At 41.7% G+C, this 22,112-nt stretch overlaps 1 protein-coding gene across 1 annotated transcript in view; it reads right to left on the reverse strand.

The window, feature by feature from the left end:
• Positions 1–6,658: 6,658 nt before the first annotated feature.
• LOC124042144 (activated CDC42 kinase 1-like) overlaps positions 6,659–22,112 on the reverse strand; it is an 80,444-nt gene continuing 64,990 nt past the window's right edge. Inside the window, 4 exon segments of the mRNA XM_046360519.1 lie at positions 6,659–8,289; positions 13,027–13,154; positions 14,945–15,040; positions 20,948–22,112. The exon segment at positions 20,948–22,112 is cut by the window's right edge and continues 319 nt beyond it. Of these exon segments, the coding sequence (XP_046216475.1) occupies positions 8,283–8,289; positions 13,027–13,154; positions 14,945–15,040; positions 20,948–22,112 (1,396 nt within the window). The 3' untranslated portion in view covers positions 6,659–8,282.

Below are 22,112 nucleotides of genomic sequence, written 5' to 3' on the forward strand. Positions count from 1 at the left end.
AACCATTGTGCTAACCCTTGTGTTAACCCTTAACCATTGTGCTAACCCTTGTGTTAACCCTTAACCCTTGTGTTAACCCTTGTGTTAACCCTTAACCCTTGTGCTAACCCTTAACCTTGTGCTAACCCTTATGTTAACCCTTAACCTTTATGCTAACCCTTAACCCTTGTGCTAATCCATTAACCTTTATGTTAACCCCTAACCCTTGTGCTAACACTTAACCCTTGTGCTAACCCTTAACCCTTGTGCTAACCCTTAACCCTTGTGCTAACCCTTAACCCTTGTGCTAACCCTTAACCCTTGTGTTAACCCTTGTGTTAACCCTTAACCCTTGTGTTAACCCTTGTGCTAACCCTTAAGACTTGTGTTAACCCTTAAACCCTTGTGCTAACCCTTAACCCTTGTGTTAACCCTTGTGCTAAACTTAACCCTTGTGTTAACCCTTTAACCCTTGTGTTAACCCTTAACCCTTGTGCTAACCCTTAACCCTTGTGTTAACCCTTGTGTTAACCCTTAATCCTTGTGTTAACCCTTAACCCTTGTGTTAACCCTTAACCCTTGTATTGTCTTAAGGGCAAAAAAATGACCCACCACTATGTTTAACAGCAGAGAAAACCTCCTAAAACTTGAAATCTGTTGACTTTTCCTAGAGTGACCCCAACATTATAAAAAGTGAAACATCGCCTTTGTTCCTATTTCCATTAAGGCTGTACACCACCTCGGTACAAAGGTTGTCTTAAGGGTAATTTTTGACCCAGCAGTTATACAATAATTTACACACCACACAAACCACAAAGACACACACACACGCAATGAGAAATGTAGATTATGTATGCTACTGATTGAACTCAGCCAGCAGCTCCTGAACAGGAAGATCACCATGGTCGGCACAGTTAGAAAGAACACGCCTGACTTCCCCCTGCACTCCTTTCTGCTTTAGGCTATACAAGTGCTATTTCTTGCTAAAAAAACATGTTTACACCTATGTAATACTTTTTGCAATAATAATAACAATCCTATACTTTATGACAGGTGTATGTAATAAGAACGTGTGGTGTCCACTGATTTAAATGCAGTCTTTCTGCATTGTGAGGGAAAACCCAGATATTCACAAAGTTTGTGATGAATGACAGATTGTTTCTTCATGCCCCCCCCCCCCCGCAGCTCCTCGCCCAAGCCTCTCCAGGTTCTCCTTTACCCAAATCCAGATAGCAGATGTTCTGAAAGAGCTGCAAAACCTGGACCCGTACAAATCAGCTGGGCTTGACAATCTGGACCCTCTATTTCTGAAACTATCTGCCGCCATTGTCACAACCCTATTACCAGCCTGTTCAACCTCTCTTTCATATCGTCTGATATCCCCAAGGATTGGAAAGCTGCCGCAGTCATCCCCCTCTTCAAAGGGGGAGACACCCTGGACCCAAACTGTTATAGACCTATATCCATCCTGCCCTGTCTATCTAAGGTCTTCGAAAGCCAAGTCAACAAACAGGTCACTGACCATCTCGAATCCCACCGTACCTTCTCCGCTGTGCAATCTGGTTTCCGAGCCGGTAACCGCCATCAATAAAAGACAGTACTGTGCAGCCGTCTTCATCGACCTCGCCAAGGCTTTCGACTCTGTCAATCACCATATTCTTATCGGCAGACTCAATAGCCTCGGTTTTTCGGATGACTGCCTTGCCTGGTTCACCAATTACTTTGCAGACAGAGTTCAGTGTGTCAAATCGGAGGGCATGCTGTCCAGTCCTCTGGCAGTCTCTGTGGGGGTGCCACAGGGTTCAATTCTCGGGCCGACTCTTTTCTCTGTATATATCAATGATGTTGCTCTTGCTGCGGGCGATTCCCTGATCCACCTCTATGCAGACAACACCATTCTATATACTTTAGGCCCGTCATTGGACACTGTGCTATCTAACCTCCAAACGAGCTTCAATGCCATACAGCACTCCTTCCGTGGCCCCCAACTGCTCTTAAACACGAGTAAAACCAAATGCATGCTTTTCAACCGATCGCTGCCTGCACCCGCATGCCCGACTAGCATCACCACCCTGGATGGTTCCAACCTTGAATATGTGGACACCTATAAGTACCTAGGTGTCTGGCTAGACTGCAAACTCTCCTTCCAGACTCACATCAAACATCTCCAATCGAAAATCAAATCAAGAGTCGGCTTTCTATTCCGCAACAAAGCCTCCTTCACTCATGCCGCCAAGCTTACCCTAGTAAAACTGACTATCCTACCGATCCTCGACTTCGGCGATGTCATCTACAAAATGGCTTCCAACACTCTACTCAGCAAACTGGATGCAGTCTATCACAGTGCCATCCGTTTTGTCACTAAAGCACCTTATACCACCCACCACTGCGACTTGTATGCTCTAGTCGGCTGGCCCTCACTACATATTCGTCGCCAGACCCACTGGCTCCAGGTCATCTACAAGTCCATGCTAGGTAAAGCTCCGCCTTATCTCAGTTCACTGGTCACGATGGCAACACCCATCCGCAGCACGCGCTCCAGCATGTGTATCTCACTGATCATCCCTAAAGCCAACACCTCATTTGGCCGCCTTTCGTTCCAGTACTCTGCTGCCTGTGACTGGAACGAACTGCAAAAATCGCTGAAGTTGGAGACTTTTATCTCCCTCACCAACTTCAAACATCAGCTATCCGAGCAGCTAACCAATCGCTGCAGCTGTACATAGTGTATTGGTAAATAGCCCATCAATTTTCACCTACCTCATCCCCATACTGTTTTTATACTGTTTTTTATTTATTTACTTTTCTGCTCTTTTGCACACCAATATCTCTACCTGTACATGACCATCTGATCATTTATCACTCCAGTGTTAATCTGCAAAATTGTATTATTCACCTACCTCCTCATGCCTTTTGCACACATTGTATATAGACTGCCCATTTTTTTTCCTACAGTGTTATTGACTTGTTAATTGTTTACTCCATGTGTAACTCTGTGTTGTCTGTTCACACTGCTATGCTTTATTTTGGCCAGGTCGCAGTTGCAAATGAGAACTTGTTCTCATCTAGCCTACCTGGTTAAATAAAGGTGAAATAAAATAAAATAAAAAAATAAATAGATTTGGGGTTTAAAAATCAATTAAGCTGCTTTATTTTAGTGGTTTAGTGAAGGCCGGTCATTTTTGACCCTTAGGACAAGGGGAGTACACAGATGGTTAAGACTACACAGGGGTTAAGTAAAATGCCCCATAGCTAGCTATCCAAAACGAATCTAAGCCCTTTTCATTTGAGGCTACAGTAAATGCAAAATATGGAGATATAGTTTTTTTCTTCTCTTTCAACTAATTGATGAGCATTCAGGGCAGTGTTCAGAGTTGCAGGGCTCTTTATCGCTAAATTACTCTAAGTGAGTAATTGGCAATTAGCTTCCCATTCTTCTAAGTGTTATGTAAAAACTGTCACTTTCCTCGCTGCACGTTAAATATTTAATTTAACCTTTATTTAACTAGGCAAGTCAGTAAAGAACACATTCTTATTGACAATGACAGCCTACCCCGGGCCAAACCCGGACGATGCTGGGCCAATTGTGCACCACCCTATGGGACTCCCAATCACGGCCAGATGTGATACAGCCTGGATTTGAGATGCAGTGCTTTAAACCGCTGCGCCACTCGGGAGTCACCCAATCGACGCTCATCAAGATGTCTCAATAATCAGACGTAACGAGAGCAAGGTAAAATAAAGTTATTTTTTAAAATAAAAATACATTTTATACATTTGAAATTGGCAGCATTTGCATTTGTACTCTTGCACAATTCCAAACACCCAGGGAAAGGGGGGGGGATCAACCATACAACCATGGGGAAATAATACACTTTTGGGGAAAGTACATTGGTACAGGTTAGAGGTCATAATGGATCCACATGTACCTGAATACCCAACACCCCATCTGGCACCTGAGTGGGTCCACAACCAGAATTCTAAATAATATCACAGTTCGGGTTTGAATCTGATATGATTGTCATGGATCTCTGGTACGTCTGATTTGCCCGGAAGGGAATGCACAGATCCGAATGCAACTGCTGCACTAGAGCGAGAGAGAGAAATTGTAGTTTTTTAAGCTGCTGCTATTGCTTTTCACCAGAGTGGCGCTTGTTGTTGGCCAATCATAAGTCATGTAGCAAAAGTTAGAAGATATCTCATCAGTGGAAGATGGAATGAAAATGACGGAATTAAAAGTTAAAGGAGAAGGATAGGCTACAACAATCAAGAGCCAAGAGGTTGGCTGCTACATCAGGGTAGGCTGCTACATCAGGGTAGGCTGCTACATAAGGGTAGGCTGCTACATCAGGGTACTCTTCTACATCAGGGTACTCTTCCATGCTTGATGCAGTCCAAGACAGGTACTACATAATCATATTTGATGATAAATAACCTAGCTATGGCAGCTATTAGTCTACTATCGCGTGAGTTGGCTTGGTTGGTTGCTGTCTCTCGTCTCTCCCTCCCTGCTCCCAGTGTCACCTAGCAGTTAAAGGCATTGGGCCACTAAACAACAGGTTTGCTGGATTGAATCCCTGAGCTGTCAAGGTAAACAAATATGCCGTTCTGCCCTTGGGCAAGACAGTTAACCCCCCCCCAACAACACCCACTCCCCAGGTGCCGATGACATGTATGTCGGTAAAGCAGCCCCCCGCACCTCTCTGATTCAGAGGTGTGGGGTTAAAATGTGGAAGACATGTCAGTTGAATGCGGTTGTGCAACTGACTAGGTTCTCTTTCCCCTCTCTCCATGTCGTTCACATTACGGCCCCTCCTCGACCTGCTAGAGTGGCACCTTTCTCTCTTTTGAAATAATAAATAACTTATGCATATCGGGTCTGGGTGGGAAAGCCCCAGATAAATTTCGGGAAAGGGTCCAACTTTTTTTGTACCCGTGAAGACCTCTAGGACAAGTACATCAGGATGAACGAACAACAAACCAACACCGAGGTAATATAGCGATCAACTTAAAAACAACATGAACAGGAGAACATTGGTTTGGGTAATATTGCCGTAATGTTGCGTCAGTCCTTCTAACTACAGCAGCTTGGTATCATGTAAGACATAGGGACTGAGTTGCCTTATCGTGACATCATCAGACTGTGTCACTAAGCATTTTTCTGTGCATCAAGGAGTTCACCGCAGTGGAAGCACTTTTTTTTGTCATGGCTGGATGGCCTTGACTGTTGGAGGAAGTTACAGGTGCCTTATTATTGCAGACAGGAAATGCTCAACTAAGGCAGTGTTCCAAACCATAAACGTGTTTTTTGTTTTTTTGTTTTCACCTATCCAGACCTTCCTTATCTGTGATGGTAAATGACTAAGAGGCAAGGAGACAAAGTTTGAGTTTGGAACATGGCCAAAGTGTCTACGGGACGGTTCACAGACAGACACTGTGTTGTGTTCTAATCAAGACACGGTGTTCTAATCAAGACACGATGTTCAAATCAAGACACGGTGTTCTAATCAAGACACGATGTTCAAATCAAGACATGGTGTTCTAATCAAGACACAATGTTCAAATCAAGACACTGTGTTCTAATCAAGACACGATGTTCTAATCAAGACACGGTGTTCTAATCAAGACACGGTGTTCTAATCAAGACACGATGTTCTAATCAAGACACAATGTTCTAATCAAGACACAATGTTCTAATCAAGACACAGTGTTCTAATCAAGACAAGGTGTTCTAATAAAGACACAGTGTTCTAATCAAGACACGGTGTTCTAATCAAGACACAGTGTTCTTATCAACACACCGATCACAACTACTTGGCAAAACATTCTCTCTTGAGTTTTAGACATAAAGACACAAACAAATAAACACAGTCACACAAGTCCAAATTGCTACAGTGCAAAGACTGGATAAAGATCAGCCTGCAAGCCCACTACATGGTAGGAGCGGTCTGCTAGGTGTCTGATAGTTTTACCGTGTTGGTCTGTGCTTAAATTTCAACACATTTGAAGTCAGATTAATCCTTCTAATGTAAGATTCATTTAAAGATTGAAATCAACTATAAAAAGTTATTGGGTTTATTGTGGTCTGATGTAGCTCAGTTGGTAGAGCATGGTATTTGCAGCAGCAGGATAGTGGGTTCGATTGCCTGGACCACCCATACATACTGTAAGTTGCTTTGGATAAAAGTGTCTACTTAAATGGCATATATTAAGATTATATAGTGAACAAAACTATAAAACGCAACAATTTCAAAGATGTTGGTTAGTTACAGTTCATATGAGGAAATCAGTCAATTGAAATAAATTCATTTGGCCCTAACCTATGGACTTCACATGACTGAGAATACAGATATGCATCTGTTGGTCACAGATACCTTAAAATAAAATATGGGCCTTACAACGAGCCTCAGGATCCCGTTACGGTATTTCTGTGCATTCAAATCACCATCAATAAAATGCAATTGTGTTCATTGTCTGTAACTCATGCCTGCCCTTTTCATAACCCCCCCACCACCACCATGGGGCACTCTGTTCATAACGTTGACGTCAACAAACCGCTCGCCCACACCACGCCATTCACATGGTCTGCGGTTGGGAGGCCGGTTGGACGTACTGCTAAATTCTCCAAAACAATGTTGGAGGCGGCTTATGGTAGAGAAGTAAACTTTTTGTGCGTATGGAACATTTCTGTGATCTTTTATTTCAGCTCACGTTACCAACACTTTACATGTTGCGTTTTATATTTTTGTTCAGTGTACAGTATATTAATGTTCAGTTCGCAAAAAACGTAATTTGAATCATAACACACGGAAAAGCAGACAGCGTGCATCAGGATAAGACAGTATAGAAAATAAATCGAAAACTATCACATATCACTATACAGTTTGCTCTAGGTTATACACTTTAACGTTCAGTTGATGTCACTGACAAACATAAGTGAACTCGATTCAGGGAAAGCATAACAAACATGGCTTTAATAACTGACAAAATATATATACTTTTTTATATATCTCAAGAATTGAATGTTTTCAATATGTCCCCCTTTTCAAACAACCGGTTCAAAACCCAAAATATATTAAAAACAGAGCACTAAAAACTAAAAATACCAACTTCTAGCACCTATTCGCTGCAAATATATAAACTGAACTATTCATGTATGTAACTGTTTGTGTGCATTGAAAAGAACATGTTAACTCCTCTCCTTAATAATATAAATCAAGTAGAAATCTCTAAAATAGAAAATAAAAAAGGAGTCGACTTAAAAGTAGACCAGCTGCATTTTCTTCTCTCCTTCCCCTCTCTTGTATTCGTTCTCTCTGTGGGCTTTGTGAACTTTGTCCTCTGCTAAAACACAGTAGAGCCTGGGAGGGTGGGCGGCGCAGCAGAAAGATGCTGACCTCGCTAAAACAAGCCCCTGTCCAATCCGAGGAGCTTAGCAAAACTCACATACAGTAGGGGAGTGCTCCCCTGATTCATATGTCAGTAATAACACAAAAAAGAGGTCAGCCTAGTTGGTCAATGGTGTATTGTGGCAGTGATATAACTGAATCAGGGAGACCAGCAGTGAAAAAGAGGATGTTTTTCCTTCAGTGTTGGGTATAGGGTAGGAAACAGCAGACACCATGGTCCCTTTAAGAGGATGGTTCCACTACCAGTATTCTAAGTCGACATCTACTCATATTTGGTGGTAGAACGGGAGGCTCCTCAGTGGAGGCTAGCCTCTAGGTCCTCAGTGGAGGCTAGCCTCCTGATCCTCAGTGTGGAGGCTAGCCTCTAGGTCCTCAGTGGAGGCTAACCCCCTGGTCCTCAGTGTGGAGGCTAGCCTCCTGGTCCTCAGTGTGGAGGCTAGCCCCCTGGGCCTCAGTGGAGGCTAACCCCCTGGTCCTCAGTGTGGAGGCTAGCCCCCTGGTCCTCAGTGGAGGCTAGCCCCCTGGGCCTCAGTGTGGAGGCTAGCCCCCTGGGTCTCAGTGTGGAGGCTAGCCCCCTGGTCCTCAGTGTGGAGGCTAGCCCCCTGGTCCTCAGTGGAGGCTGCTCAGGGGAGGACGGCTCATAATAATGTCTGGAATGGAGTCAATGGAATGGTATCAACCACGTGGAAACCACCTATCCAGGTCTCAGTGTACAGTAGGCAAGCCTACAGCCATGGCCCATCACACAGTCAAATGTACCCCAGGTTCATACTCAAATCCCCGTCTTCTTAAGGGGCGTGTCTGGCAAGTCATAAAAGAGGGATGGTAACAGACTCCGTCCCCTCAAAGACAGATGACAAATAAAAAAACTTCTGCAGTTGCTCCGAGCATCGGTCACCGCCTGCAATGGGATGAGAGATTTATTTTGATGTTCCATTATTTCAAAACAAATCCAAGTACATTCACAATTCCATCTATTTTACTTGGTGCAAGATGAATGTAATTTGATACAGTTTAAATTGTGGATAGACACGAGTATATTAGGTTATTGGGCTGGACCAAGCAGCAACACACAGAATTGATTCTTAATTAGTAGAATCAGTGACTTGTTCATTAGGCACCAAACAGAAGAAATCATACTGAAACAGGGACTACCTGGTTCCTTTTTATTTCCCTATTCAAAACGTTTAGTTACAGTGTGCCCTAATGAACATGACCCATGTGTTTGGCTGTTTGTCTGGAGCAAAATCCAGCATCGGCATCAGCACCAGTAGGTTTAGTTTGCCCTAAATTCTCCTGAGTTCTCCTTTTAAAGGGATAGTTTGGCATGTGGGCACGACAGTGCTTTCAGAAAGTATTCACACCCCTTGACTTATTTCACATTGTGTTGTGTTACATCAGGAATTAAAAACAAAAATGTTTTAAAAAACATACCCAGAATAATAGTTTGCGAATAAACTGTAAACTATCAAAAATAAAGTAGCACACTCCATGTATAAAGTCACAGCAATTGAATGGATATTTACCAACGTTTGGGCATCACTGTGTCTTCCTCAGGGTAATGTCATGAATACGTGAACCAGGTTATGTAGACAAACAGTGCAATGAGTGTAACCAATGACAGTAGTGAGGGGTGTGTCATAATGATTAAGTTAATTAAAAATGAATTAGTGAAAACTGTTAAAAAAAATAGTATATGGCATATTAAATATATTCACGCTATTGTTATCATATAGAAACATCATGGAACATTGTACATCATATTAGCATCAACATACATGATTGTTTCATTCAATTTCACATAATTTCGTGTTTCATTTTTGTTACATGTAATATTGGTTCAGCCTTAATATATAATGATCATCATCAACAGAGGGAACATATTAGGTGTACGCTAATAAGATGTACAAATATATTTTTTACATTTATAAGGGCCTGAGATCAAAGTCAATATTCAGATCACTAGGGGTCAATGTTTTTAGAGAGGCTTACATATATTTTTTACATTTATAACATAAATGTGTTCATATATTTTTTACATTTATAACATAAATGTGTTCATAAGGGCCTGAGATCAAAGTCAATATTCAGATCACTAGGGGTCAATGTTTTTAGAGAGGCTTACATATATTTTTTACATTTATAACATAAATGTGTTCATAAGGGCCTGAGATCAAAGTCAATATTCAGATCACTAGGGGTCAATGTTTTTAGAGAGGTTATCCAGTAAGCCTCTCTTTGTAGTAGTATGATCTCAATGTTACCTCCTCTCCTTGGTAGAGCAACATGCTCAACACCTGTGTATTTGAGGGAGGAGATGGGATGGTTGGCTTCAACAAAGTGAGCTGCTACTGGATAGTCAATGTTCTTACACCTGATTGAGCTGCGGTGTTCAGCTATGCGTTGTTTTAATTGTCTTTTTGTTTGTCCTACGTTGGCTTTTCCACATGAACAGGTGATGAGATGGATTACTCCCTTGGTCTTGCATGAGATGATACCTCTCACAGGGATATTTTCGACCTGTAATGTGGGTGTCTGAAGAAATACTTTTTTTTGTGTGCAATTACACTGTGTGCATGAGCCACATTTGTAGTTCCCATTTGGGATAGGTGTCTGAGTGGGCTCAGGGGGCAGGTCAGATCTCACCAAACTATTTCCAATATCGCGACCACGCTTACAGACCACCAGTGGGGGTTCCTTGAAGAGGTGTGCATTTTTTTTTGTCTGATTGCAGAATATGCCAGTGAATTTTCAGGATTTCTGTCATTTTCTCTGAACCCTTGGTGCTCTTTAGTGCAAAAGATAGTTGCGTTGTTTTTCTTCTTTGCTTTTTAGTTTTTAGTAATTCCTCTCTTGGTTTTTAGTTTTTAGTAATTCCTCTCTTGGTTTTTAGTTTTTAGTAATTCCTCTCTTGGTTTTTAGTTTTTAGTAATTCCTCTCTTGGTTTTTAGTTTTTAGTAATTCCTCTCTTGGTTTTTAGTTTTTAGTAATTCCTCTCTTGGTTTTTGATATATTTTCATCATTGCAGCATCAAGAGTTTTGTTCTTGTAGCCTCTCATTTTGAATTTATCTGTCATTTTATTTAGCATTGCTGTCAAAATCTGACTGGTGGCCACAGATTCATTTAACACTACATAACTGGCTATATGGTAGACCATTGTTGAGGGGAAGGGGATGCATACTATCCGCACATAGCAGGGTATTGCGATCTGTGGGCTTTGTGTTTAAATCTGTGTGTAATGCATTATTCTCTTTGATGATCCATAAGTCCAGGTAGTGTATTTTTCTCTCATCAGTCTGCATGGTGAATTGGAGGTATTCAGAGCTCTCGTTTAGTAGAGTTTGGAATTCATTTAGTTCCTGCTGACTTCCTTCCCAGAGAACAAAGACATAATCTGTATCTCTTCCATAGAAGTATTTTAGAAAGTAAGGGGTGTGTGTCTTTTTTTTAAAAGGATTGTCCCATATACAGGTTTGCATAGTTAGGAGAAATTACATCCGGAATTGAAAATAGATTAAATCACAAGATTTTCTCACCCATCTCCACACAATACCACAATAGCGACAAAGTGAAAACATGTTTTTTTTTTAAATAAATGTATTGATAATGAAATACAGAACTATTACACGCCTGAGTCAACACTTTGTAGAATCACCTTTGGTGGCGATAACAGCTGTGAGTCTTTCTAGGTCTCTAAGAGCTTTCCCCCCCTGGATTATACAATATTATATAACATTCTTGAACATTGCTGAACAACCATTTCCACGCCATATATTTTCAAGCAGATTTAAGTCAAAACTGTAACTAGGCCACTCAGGAACATTCAATGTAGTCTTGGTAGATTTGTCCTCGTGTTTTAGGTTATTGTCCTGCTGAAAGGTGAATTTATCTCCCAGTGCCTGCTGGAAAGCATACTGAACCAGGTTTTCTTCTAGGATTTTGCTGTATAACTTTTCTTTTTATCCCACAAAAAAACCTCCCTAATCCTTGGGGTGGCAGGTAGTGGTTAGAGTGTTGGACTAGTAAACAAAGGTTGCAAGTTCATATCCCTGAGCTGACAAGGTACAACTCTTCTGCCCCTGAACAGGCTGTCATTGAAAATAAGAATTTGTTCTTAACTGACTTGCCTAGTTAAATAAAGGTAAAAAATAAAATACTAATAACATGATGCAGCCACCACCATGCTTGAAGAGTGGTTTTCAGTGAAGTGTTGGATTTGCCCCAAACATAATGCTTTGTATTCAGGACAAAAAGTTCATTTTTTTGCCACATGATGATGTTTTGGAAAAATATTATTCTGTATAGGCTTCCTTCTTTTTAAAACAATCTTTATTTAACTAGGCAAGTCAGTTAAGAAAAATTCTTATTTTACAATGACGGTCCACCCCGGCCAAACCCTCCCCTAATCTGGACGATGTTGTGCCAATTGTGCGCTGCCCTATGGGACTCCCAATCACGGTTGGTAGATACTGTGATACAGCCCGGGATCGAACCTGGGACTCTGTCATTTAGGTTAGCCTTGTGGAATGACTACAATGTTGTTGATCCATCCTCAAGTTCTCTCATAACTAGGGTAGCCTAGTGGTTAGAGCATTGGACTAGTAACCGAAAGGTTGCTATAAGGTTCAAATCCCCAAGCTGACAAGGTACAAAATCTGTCGTTCTGCCCTTGAACAGGCAGTTAACCCACTGTTCCTAGGCTGTCATTGAAAATAAGAATTTGTTCTTAACTGACTTGCCTGGTAAAATAAAAAAATAAAAAAATAAAAAATAACACAACCATTAAACTCTGTAACTGTTTTAAAATCACCATTGGTATCCATTGGTCTGATCCCTTTACACATCTACCAATCAGTGGCCTTCTTTGCAAGGCATTTAAAAACCTCTCTGGTCTTTGTGGTTGAATCTGTGCTTGTAATTCACTACTTGATTACAGATCATTTTATGTGTGGGGTACAGAGATGCGGTAATCATTCACAAACCATGTTAACCACTTTTATTGAACACAGAACTTACTATGTGTTCTATTTTTACCCTGAACGTATTTAGGCATAACATAGTTGGTGAATACTTCTTCGGATCTTTCGGATGAATGATTTTTCTAATTTAAAAATCATTCTATAAACAAAATTCCACTTTTAAATGACGGGGTATTATGTGTAGATGTCAATGTCAATTCAGGCTGTAACACAACAAAATGTGGAAAAAGTAAAAGGGTGTGAATACTTCCTGAAGGGACTGCATTTATTTATTTTTATTTTTATTTAAGTCATGGACCCATTTTTATGTCTTTGCATCCAGTATGAAGGAAGTTACAGGTAGTTTGGCAAAACAAATGCTATCTAGTATTAGCCCAAACGCTGGAAGTCTTTGGGATCAGCAATTTTTTTAATTTAACCTGTATTTAAGTAGGCAAGTCAATTCAGAACAAATTCTTATTTTCAATGACGGCCTAGGAACAGTGGGTTAACTGCCTTGTTCAGGGGCAGAATGCCAGATTTGTACCTTGTCAGCTCAGGGATTTGATCTTGCAACCTTGCGGTTACTAGTCCAACACCCCCAGCTAGCACGTATATAAAGGGCTTTGTTGCCAAAATGTCAAACTATCCCTTTAAGTTCTCCAGAATTCTATGTTACCTTTGCATGACAGAGCTATAGGAGTCCAGGAGCTGAGTGCTGGCCACTTCCAGGTCCCAGTTGTACATCTCCAGCATCTTGAGACACTCCAGCCTGGTCTTCAGGCCAAGACAGAACAGCTGCTCAACCTAGACAACAACAGGATCAGTTACAACTCACCCTTACTACTCATCATCTCTGAAAACATTGTATTATTCATGTATCCATCATCAGATATTTCAAAATCAGAAAATGTTTTGATGGGTTGACTTCTGTAAAAAGGACTTATCCCTGTTTGTAAGCTAGAAAGGTTTTATTTCCACAACTTCCGAAGGAAAAAATAAAGAAAGTCGCACACCATATGCTGCAAATGATTATAGATCACTGGGAGTTTATACAGTTGAAGTCGGAAGTTAACATACACGTAGGAGTCATTAAAACTAGTTTTTCAACCACTGCAACCACAGACCAGGACATCTACTTTGTGCATGACACAAGTAATTTTCCCAACAATTGTTCACAGACAGATTATTTCACTGTATCACAATTCCAGTGAGTCAGAAGTTTACATATACTAAGTTGACTGTGCCTTTAAACAGCTTGGAAAATGTCAGAAAATTATGTCATGGCTTTAGAAGCTCCTGATAGGCTAATTGACATCATTTGAATTAAATGGAGGTGTACCTGTGAATGTATTTCAAGGCCTACCTTCAAACTCAGTGCCTCTTTGCTTGACATCATGGGGAAATCTAAAGAAATCAGCCAAGACCTCAGAAAAAAAATTGTAGACCTCCACAAGTCTGGTTCATCCTTGGGAGCAATTTCCAAAACACCTAAAAAGGTACCATGTTTATCTGTACAAACAATAGTACGCAAGTATAAACACCATGGGGCGACAGGATAGCCTAGTGGTTAGAGCGTTAGACTAGTAACCAAAAGGTTGCAAGTTCGAATCCCGAGCTGACAAGTTACAAGTCTGTCGTTCTGCCCCTGAACAGGCAGTTAACCCACTTTTCCTAGGCTGTCATTGAAAATAAGAATGTGTTCTTAACTGACTTGCCTAGTTATATAAAGGTAAAAAATGGGACCATACCGCTCAGGAAGGAGCTGCATTCTTTCTCCTAGAGATGAATGTATTTTGGTGTGACAAATGCAAATCAATCCCAGAACAGCAAACGACCTAGTGAAGATGCTGGAGGAAACAGGTACAAAAGTATCTATATCCACAGTAAAACGAGTCCTATATCTACATAACCTGAAAGGCCGCTCAGCAAGGAAGAAGCCACTGCTCCAAAACTGCCATAAAAAAGCCAGATGACAGTTTGCAACTGCACATGGGGACAAAGATCATACTTTTTTGAGAAATGTCCTCTAGTCTGATGAAACAAAAATATAACTGTTTGGCCATAATGACCATCATTATGTTTGGAGGAAAAAGGGGGATGCTTGCAAGCTGAAGAACACCATCCCAACCGTGAACCGGGAAGCTTGTGGAAGGCTTCCCAAATCATTTGACCTAAGTTAAACAATTTAAAGGCAATGCTACCAAATACTAATTGAATGTATGTAAACTTCTGACCCACTGGGAATATGAAGAAATAAATAAAAGCTGAAATAAATTACTCTCTTTAAGATTATTCTGAAATGTCACATTCTTAAAATAAAATGGTGATCCTAACTGACCTAAAACAGGCAATTTTTACTTGGATTAAATGTCAGGAATTGTGAAAAACTGAGTTTAAATGTATTTGGCTAAGGTGTATGTAAACTTTGACTTTAACTGTACATCACGGGGAGTTTATATAGTGCTGTGATTAGAAATGTTGTAATTGTAGGTTCCAGCAACTATGGTGGATGAGTAACCAGGCCAACGTAGTACAGCTCTGATTGGATCCATAGTGTGACAAGGTAATAGTGCACTACCACCAAGGGCCCCTACCTTGAGGTAGTGCACAGCTTTCTGCACGTTCCAGTTGTGGTTCTGGAGGGCTGTCTGACACTCCTCTACAGTCACGCCATGTACCGCCTCCTGCACCTGTGGATGCCACACAAACAACCAATCATATCAACGCTTCTGCTACACTAACCAATCAGCTCTGCAGTCCTCTACAAAATCAACCAATCAGGTCAATACTGCTGCTACACTGACCAATCAGCACGGCAGTCCTCTACTGTCAATAAAAACCACATACACAACACTTTAAAAAATAATAATGATTCAACTATACTCAGACACTAACACTTCAGTGGCATGCTCATTATGTTGGTTCTACAAGTCTAACACATTGTGGAAAATAATAGGTGTTGAGTGTCTATCAGTCTTTTTGAGTGAGTGAGTGGCTTCAAATTGTATTCTCTGCACTCGTACACTCTACCTCATGGATGTGAAAGGAATGGACTGGTCTGAGCAATATGGTGGACACTCCCTGCAGCCGTATGAGTGAACACTTCAAAAAGGGTGCAGAATTTCAATGCAGCGAGCATGTGAGTGCTTTAATGAGTGAGTGCTTTAATGAGTGAGTGAGTGCTTTAATGAGCGAGTGCTTTAATGAGTGAGTGAGTGCTTTAATGAGAGAGCGTGTGAGTGCTTTAATGAGTGAGTTAGTGCTTTAATGAGTGAGCGTGTGAGTGCTTTAATGAGTGAGTGAGTACTTTAATGAGCGAGCGTGTGAGTGCTTTAATGAGTGAGTGCTTTAATGAGTGAGTGAGTGCTTTAATGAGTGAGCGTGTGAGTGCTTTAATGAGTGAGTGAGTGCTTAATGAGCGATTGTGTGAGTGTTTTAATGAATGAGTGCTTTAATGAGTGAGTGCTTAATGAGCGAGTGTGTGAGTGCTTTATTGAGTGAGTGCTTTAATGAGTGAGCGAGTGCTTTAATGAGCGAGTGCTTTAATGAGTGAGTGAGTGCTTTAATGAGCGAGCGTGTGAGTGCTTTAATGAGTGAGTGAGTGAGTGAGTGAGTGAGTGCTTTAATGAGCGAGCGTGTGAGTGCTTTAATGAGTGAGTGCTTTAATGAGTGAGTGAGTGCTTAATGAGCAAGTGTGTGAGTGCTTTAATGAGTGAGTGCTTTAATGAGTGAGTGAGTGAGTGCTTTAATGAGCGAGCGTGTGAGTGCTTTAATGAGTGAGTGCTTTAATGAGTGAGTGAGTGCTTAATGAGCAAGTGTGTGAGTGCTTTAATGAGTGAGTGCTTTAATGAGTGAGTGAGTGAGTGAGTGCTTTAATGAGCGAGTGCTTTAATGAGTGAGTGAGTGCTTTAATGAGAGAGCATGTGAGTGCTTTAATGAGTGAGTGCTTTAATGAGCGAGCGTGTGAGTGCTTTAATGAGTGAGTGAGTGCTTTAATGAGCGAGCGTGTGAGTGCTTTAATGAGTGAGTGCTTTAATGAGTGAGTGTCTGTCTGACTGCCTGCTTTAATGCAGCCTCCTTATCGAACCTTTTCCAAGACCCTTTTCTCAGTCCATCCATCTTCCCAAGTGCTCTCGGTGACCAAATTACATTAGGTTGTTATACATCAAATAGAATTTGGTTACAGTTTGAAACATTGAATTTCGATTTAGTTAGGAAGTAATCAATCCACCGGTAAGGAGAAGATGTCTATAAGCAAAAGCAGACAAACAATGACTCAGCAGGAGTTGATGTTGTGGAAAGACTGGTCAGGAATTGCCCTCTGTTGCCCCCTCCTGTTCAATGATGGCACGTGAAACACCAAAACACTGTCTCCAAAGCAAAACAAAACCCTATTCCAAGGATCATCAACGACGGGGCAAATATGTCTTGAGCGTCTGGTCGGCGGACCGGAACATAATTACAAATCATTTGTAGAGCAGAAATTTACCACAAGAAGCCAAAACAGATATAATGTTTGACTAAACCATAATCATTTCAAACCTTGCTTACATTTGTATACGATCACATCTCTCTATAATGGGAATACTTGGGAGGTGATCTCCTGGTGTGTTTAGTCTGTTATGTCCAACAATTAAAATTATGAAAATAAATTATAATTATAATCATCATTTTGCTCAGAAAACTTGGCAATACTAATAAAAACCACTGGCCACCAGCCTATGGGGCTCTGGTTAAAAGTAGTGCACTATATAGGGAATATTGGACAAGTCAGCTTCCAGTTCAATCTAGGTGTTGATTGCAGCTGATCCCACAGACCAATATTTAGAAGTGTTATGCCCATAGCTTATGTTAAGAGAACGCCAATGATATGGGTTGGGACAACACTTTACTATATTATACAACTCCAATGACATGGGTTGGGACAATACTTTACTATATTATACAACTCCAATGACATGGGTTGGGACAACACTTTACTATATTATACAACTCCAATGACATGGGTTGGGACAACACTTTACTATATTATACAACTCCAATGATATGGGTTGGGACAACACTTTACTATATTATACAACTCCAATGACATGGGTTGGGACAACACTTTACTATATTATACAACTCCAATGATATGGGTTGGGACAACACTTTACTATATTATACAACTCCAATGACATGGGTTGGGACAACACTTTACTATATTATACAACTCCAATGACATGGGTTGGGGCAACACTTTACTATATTATACAACTCCAATGACATGGGTTGGGACAACACTTTACTATATTATACAACTCCAATGACATGGGTTGGGACAACACTTTACTATATTATACAACTCCAATGATATGGGTTGGGACAACACTTTACTATATTATACAACTCCAATGACATGGGTTGGGACAACACTTTACTATATTATACAACTCCAATGATATGGGTTGGGACAACACTTTACTATATTATACAACTCCAATGACATGGGTTGGGACAACACTTTACTATATTATACAACTCCAATGACATGGGTTGGGACAACACTTTACTATATTATACAACTCCAATGAATGACAACACTTTACTATATTATACAACTCCAATGACATGGGTTGGGACAATACTTTACTATATTATACAACTCCAATGACATGGGTTGGGACAATACTTTACTATATTATACAACTCCAATGACATGGGTTGGGACAACACTTTACTATATTATACAACTCCAATGACATGGGTTGGGACAACACTTTACTATATTATACAACTCCAATGATATGGGTTGGGACAACACTTTACTATATTATACAACTCCAATGACATGGGTTGGGACAACACTTTACTATATTATACAACTCCAATGATATGGGTTGGGACAACACTTTACTATATTATACAACTCCAATGACATGGGTTGGGACAACACTTTACTATATTATACAACTCCAATGACATGGGTTGGGAACACTTTACTATATTATACAACTCCAATGACATGGGTTGGGACAACACTTTACTATATTATACAACTCCAATGACATGGGTTGGGACAACACTTTACTATATTATACAACTCCAATGATATGGGTTGGGACAACACTTTACTATATTATACAACTCCAATGACATGGGTTGGGACAACACTTTACTATATTATACAACTCCAATGATATGTGTTGGGACAACACTTTACTATATTATACAACTCCAATGACATGGGTTGGGACAACACTTTACTATATTATACAACTCCAATGACATGGGTTGGGACAACACTTTACTATATTATACAACTCCAATGACATGGGTTGGGACAACACTTTACTATATTATACAACTCCAATGACATGGGTTGGGACAACACTTTACTATATTATACAACTCCAATGACATGGGTTGGGACAACACTTTACTATATTATACAACTCCAATGATATGGGTTGGGACAACACTTTACTATATTATACAACTCTAATGACATGGGTTGGGACAACACTTTACTATATTATACAACTCCAATGATATGGGTTGGGACAACACTTTACTATATTATACAACTCCAATGACATGGGTTGGGACAACACTTTACTATATTATACAACTCTAATTTCATTCCACAGTGCAATGTAATCTTATAAAATAGATCTTTGATGGATACTTGATTGGTTTAGAGAGTGTTGATTTAGATCGATTGGTTAGATAGTTTTGCGCAGGGTTGTCTGTGGACCGAATCCCAGTACTTTAATCCTCTGGGGACTTGGGACGTTTGATTTGGCAGCAAGATGATAAACGAACAAGGTAAAGAAAAACTGGTGGGTGTATTCTCTTACTCCGCCAAAGTTGATTTATTGTAACTGGATTTCTAGTTTCTTTTAATACTTTTTGTATCATTTTTCTTTTTTTCTGAATCAGTAGTTGTGCTCTTTGTCTCCATATCCAACATACTGTAATGCCATACTGTAGCATCATTACTCATACTTCATTACTCATACCTCATCACTCATAACTCATTTCTGTTTTGGTAGGCCTGTGTGTTTCTGTTTTGGTAGGCCTGTGTGTTTCTGTTTTGGTAGGCCTGTGTGTTTCTGTTTTGGTAGGCCTGTGTGTTTCTGTTTTGGTAGGCCTGTGTGTTTCTGTTTTGGTAGACCTGTGTGTTTCTGTTTTGGTAGGCCTGTGTGTTTCTGTTTTGGTAGGCCTGTGTGTTTCTGTTTTGGTAGGCCTGTGTGTTTCTGTTTTGGTAGGCCTGTGTGTTTCTGTTTTGGTAGGCCTGTGTGTTTCTGTTTTGGTAGGCCTGTGTGTTTCTGTTTTGGTAGGCCTGTGTGTTTCTGTTTTGGTAGGCCTGTGTGTTTCTGTTTTGGTAGACCTGTGTGTTTCTGTTTTGGTAGGACTATGTGTTTCTGTTTTGGTAGACCTGTGTGTTTCTGTTTTGGTAGGACTATGTGTTTCTGTTTTGGTAGACCTGTGTGTTTCTGTTTTGGTAGACCTGTGTGTTTCTGTTTTGGTAGACCTGTGTGTTTCTGTTTTGGTAGGACTATGTGTTTCTGTTTTGGTAGACCTGTGTGTTTCTGTTTTGGTAGGACTATGTGTTTCTGTTTTGGTAGGACTATGTGTTTCTGTTTTGGTAGGCCTGTGTGTTTCTGTTTTGGTAGGACTATGTGTTTCTGTTTTGGTAGACCTGTGTGTTTCTGTTTTGGTAGGACTATGTGTTTCTGTTTTGGTAGGACTATGTGTTTCTGTTTTGGTAGACCTGTGTGTTTCTGTTTTGGTAGGACTATGTGTTTCTGTTTTGGTAGGACTATGTGTTTCTGTTTTGGTAGGACTATGTGTTTCTGTTTTGGTAGGCCTGTGTGTTTCTGTTTTGGTAGACCTGTGTGTTTCTGTTTTGGTAGGACTATGTGTTTCTGTTTTGGTATACCTATGTGTTTCTGTTTTGGTAGACCTATGTGTTTCTGTTTTGGTAGACCTGTGTGTTTCTGTTTTGGTAGGCCTGTGTGTTTCTGTTTTGGTAGGACTATGTGTTTCTGTTTTGGTAGGCCTGTGTGTTTCTGTTTTGGTAGGCCTGTGTGTTTCTGTTTTGGTAGGCCTATGTGTTTCTGTTTTGGTAGACCTGTGTGTTTCTGTTTTGGTAGACCTATGTGTTTCTGTTTTGGTAGACCTATGTGTTTCTGTTTTGGTAGACTTATGTGTTTCTGTTTTGGTAGGCCTGTGTGTTTCTGTTTTGGTAGGCCTGTGTGTTTCTGTTTTGGTAGGCCTGTGTGTTTCTGTTTTGGTAGGCCTGTGTGTTTCTGTTTTGGTAGGCCTGTGTGTTTCTGTTTTGGTAGGCCTGTGTGTTTCTGTTTTGGTAGACCTATGTGTTTCTGTTTTGGTAGGCCTGTGTGTTTCTGTTTTGGTAGGCCTGTGTGTTTCTGTTTTGGTAGGCCTGTGTGTTTCTGTTTTGGTAGGCCTGTGTGTTTCTGTTTTGGTAGACCTGTGTGTTTCTGTTTTGGTAGACCTGTGTGTTTTTGTCAAATAGACTAAGTCCTTTCCAGTTATCACCTGATTACGGATTATAAAAAGCAAATCTGACTGGCACTTTCGGTACTACACACCATCTTGACCTGGTCTGTTGTGATTCCACCCGCTGCCCTGCTGGCTGACCCCTCAGAGCTGACCCTAGGCAGGCTGATGGAGGCCTTAATGCCCGGCCGGCAGCCCAGACTGCTGTTGTTGTTGGAGAAGTTGGCCTTGTTATCTCCTCCTTTGCTCTGCTGCTGCTGGTTCACCACCATGGGCCTGACCGTGGCCGTGTTGGCCTGCTGCCTCTCCTCACAGATCCCATCGCCGCCACCGGTCGGCACGTTTCCTGCTTCCCTGAAGAAGCGGTCGTAGCGGTCCAGGTAAGGCGGCCTCTCGGGCAGGAGGTAGTAATGCGTGTTGCTGACTTTGCGACCGTCGCGGACAATGGGCAGGATGCATGGCCCCTTGGCCAGGTCCTTACCCTGGGCTTGTGCTTGGATGACCTTGAGCGCAGCGTATTTTGGGTCCGAGGCAAAGCTGTGCGTAGTGGGCATGATCATCCCCGGGGATGTGGAGAGGTAGGATCCGTATGTGGCCGGAAGAGGGGCGCTGGGGCAAACCATTGTCCTCTGCTGGGGGGAGCCCACCTGGAGCCCCATGGGACTGGGGGTGCGTGAGCCTGGCTGGGACAGGGGGTTCCGTGGGGGGATCTGAGGGGGCCGGTCCTGGACTTCCTCTGAAGCTGGAGTCGGGGACAGGGAGAGGTCACCGGACCAGCGGGTGTAGTCCCCTTGTTTGACGGGGCGAGGCGGGATGGGAATGCGGGGAGGGATCTGGGGCTTGTCCTCTGAGAAGGACAGGACGATATGGCGGTGCACGTCTATGGACTGGAGGCCTGAGCTCGGTGACGGAGAGGGGGGCTGGGGAACTCCTCCTGTGGGCACATTGAGCCTCCTCATGCACTCCTGCTGGAGCTCCTGAAAGATCTCTGCAGACTGGGAGAAGGATGTGTAGGCCTGTTCCTGCTGGGAGGGTAAGAAGAGGTTGTCCCCCAGGGGTTTCCCCTCCTCCCCAGCCGGGATAGCCTCCGTGGGACTGTGGCTCTCACCCATCCCCCCCTGCTGTCGCTGCTCCAAGCTGTTGATGGAGCTCACCTCCATGTCCTCCTCGTCCTGCGCCACGTCATCGTACGCAGGAGGTGGAGGTAAGGGGCGGGCGTCCCAGTCCACCACTGGCGTGGGGTGTAAAGGGCAAGGC

The sequence above is a fragment of the Oncorhynchus gorbuscha genome, linkage group LG08 (assembly GCF_021184085.1).
Source record: "Oncorhynchus gorbuscha isolate QuinsamMale2020 ecotype Even-year linkage group LG08, OgorEven_v1.0, whole genome shotgun sequence".
In the NCBI taxonomy this organism is placed as follows: Eukaryota; Metazoa; Chordata; class Actinopteri; order Salmoniformes; family Salmonidae; genus Oncorhynchus; species Oncorhynchus gorbuscha.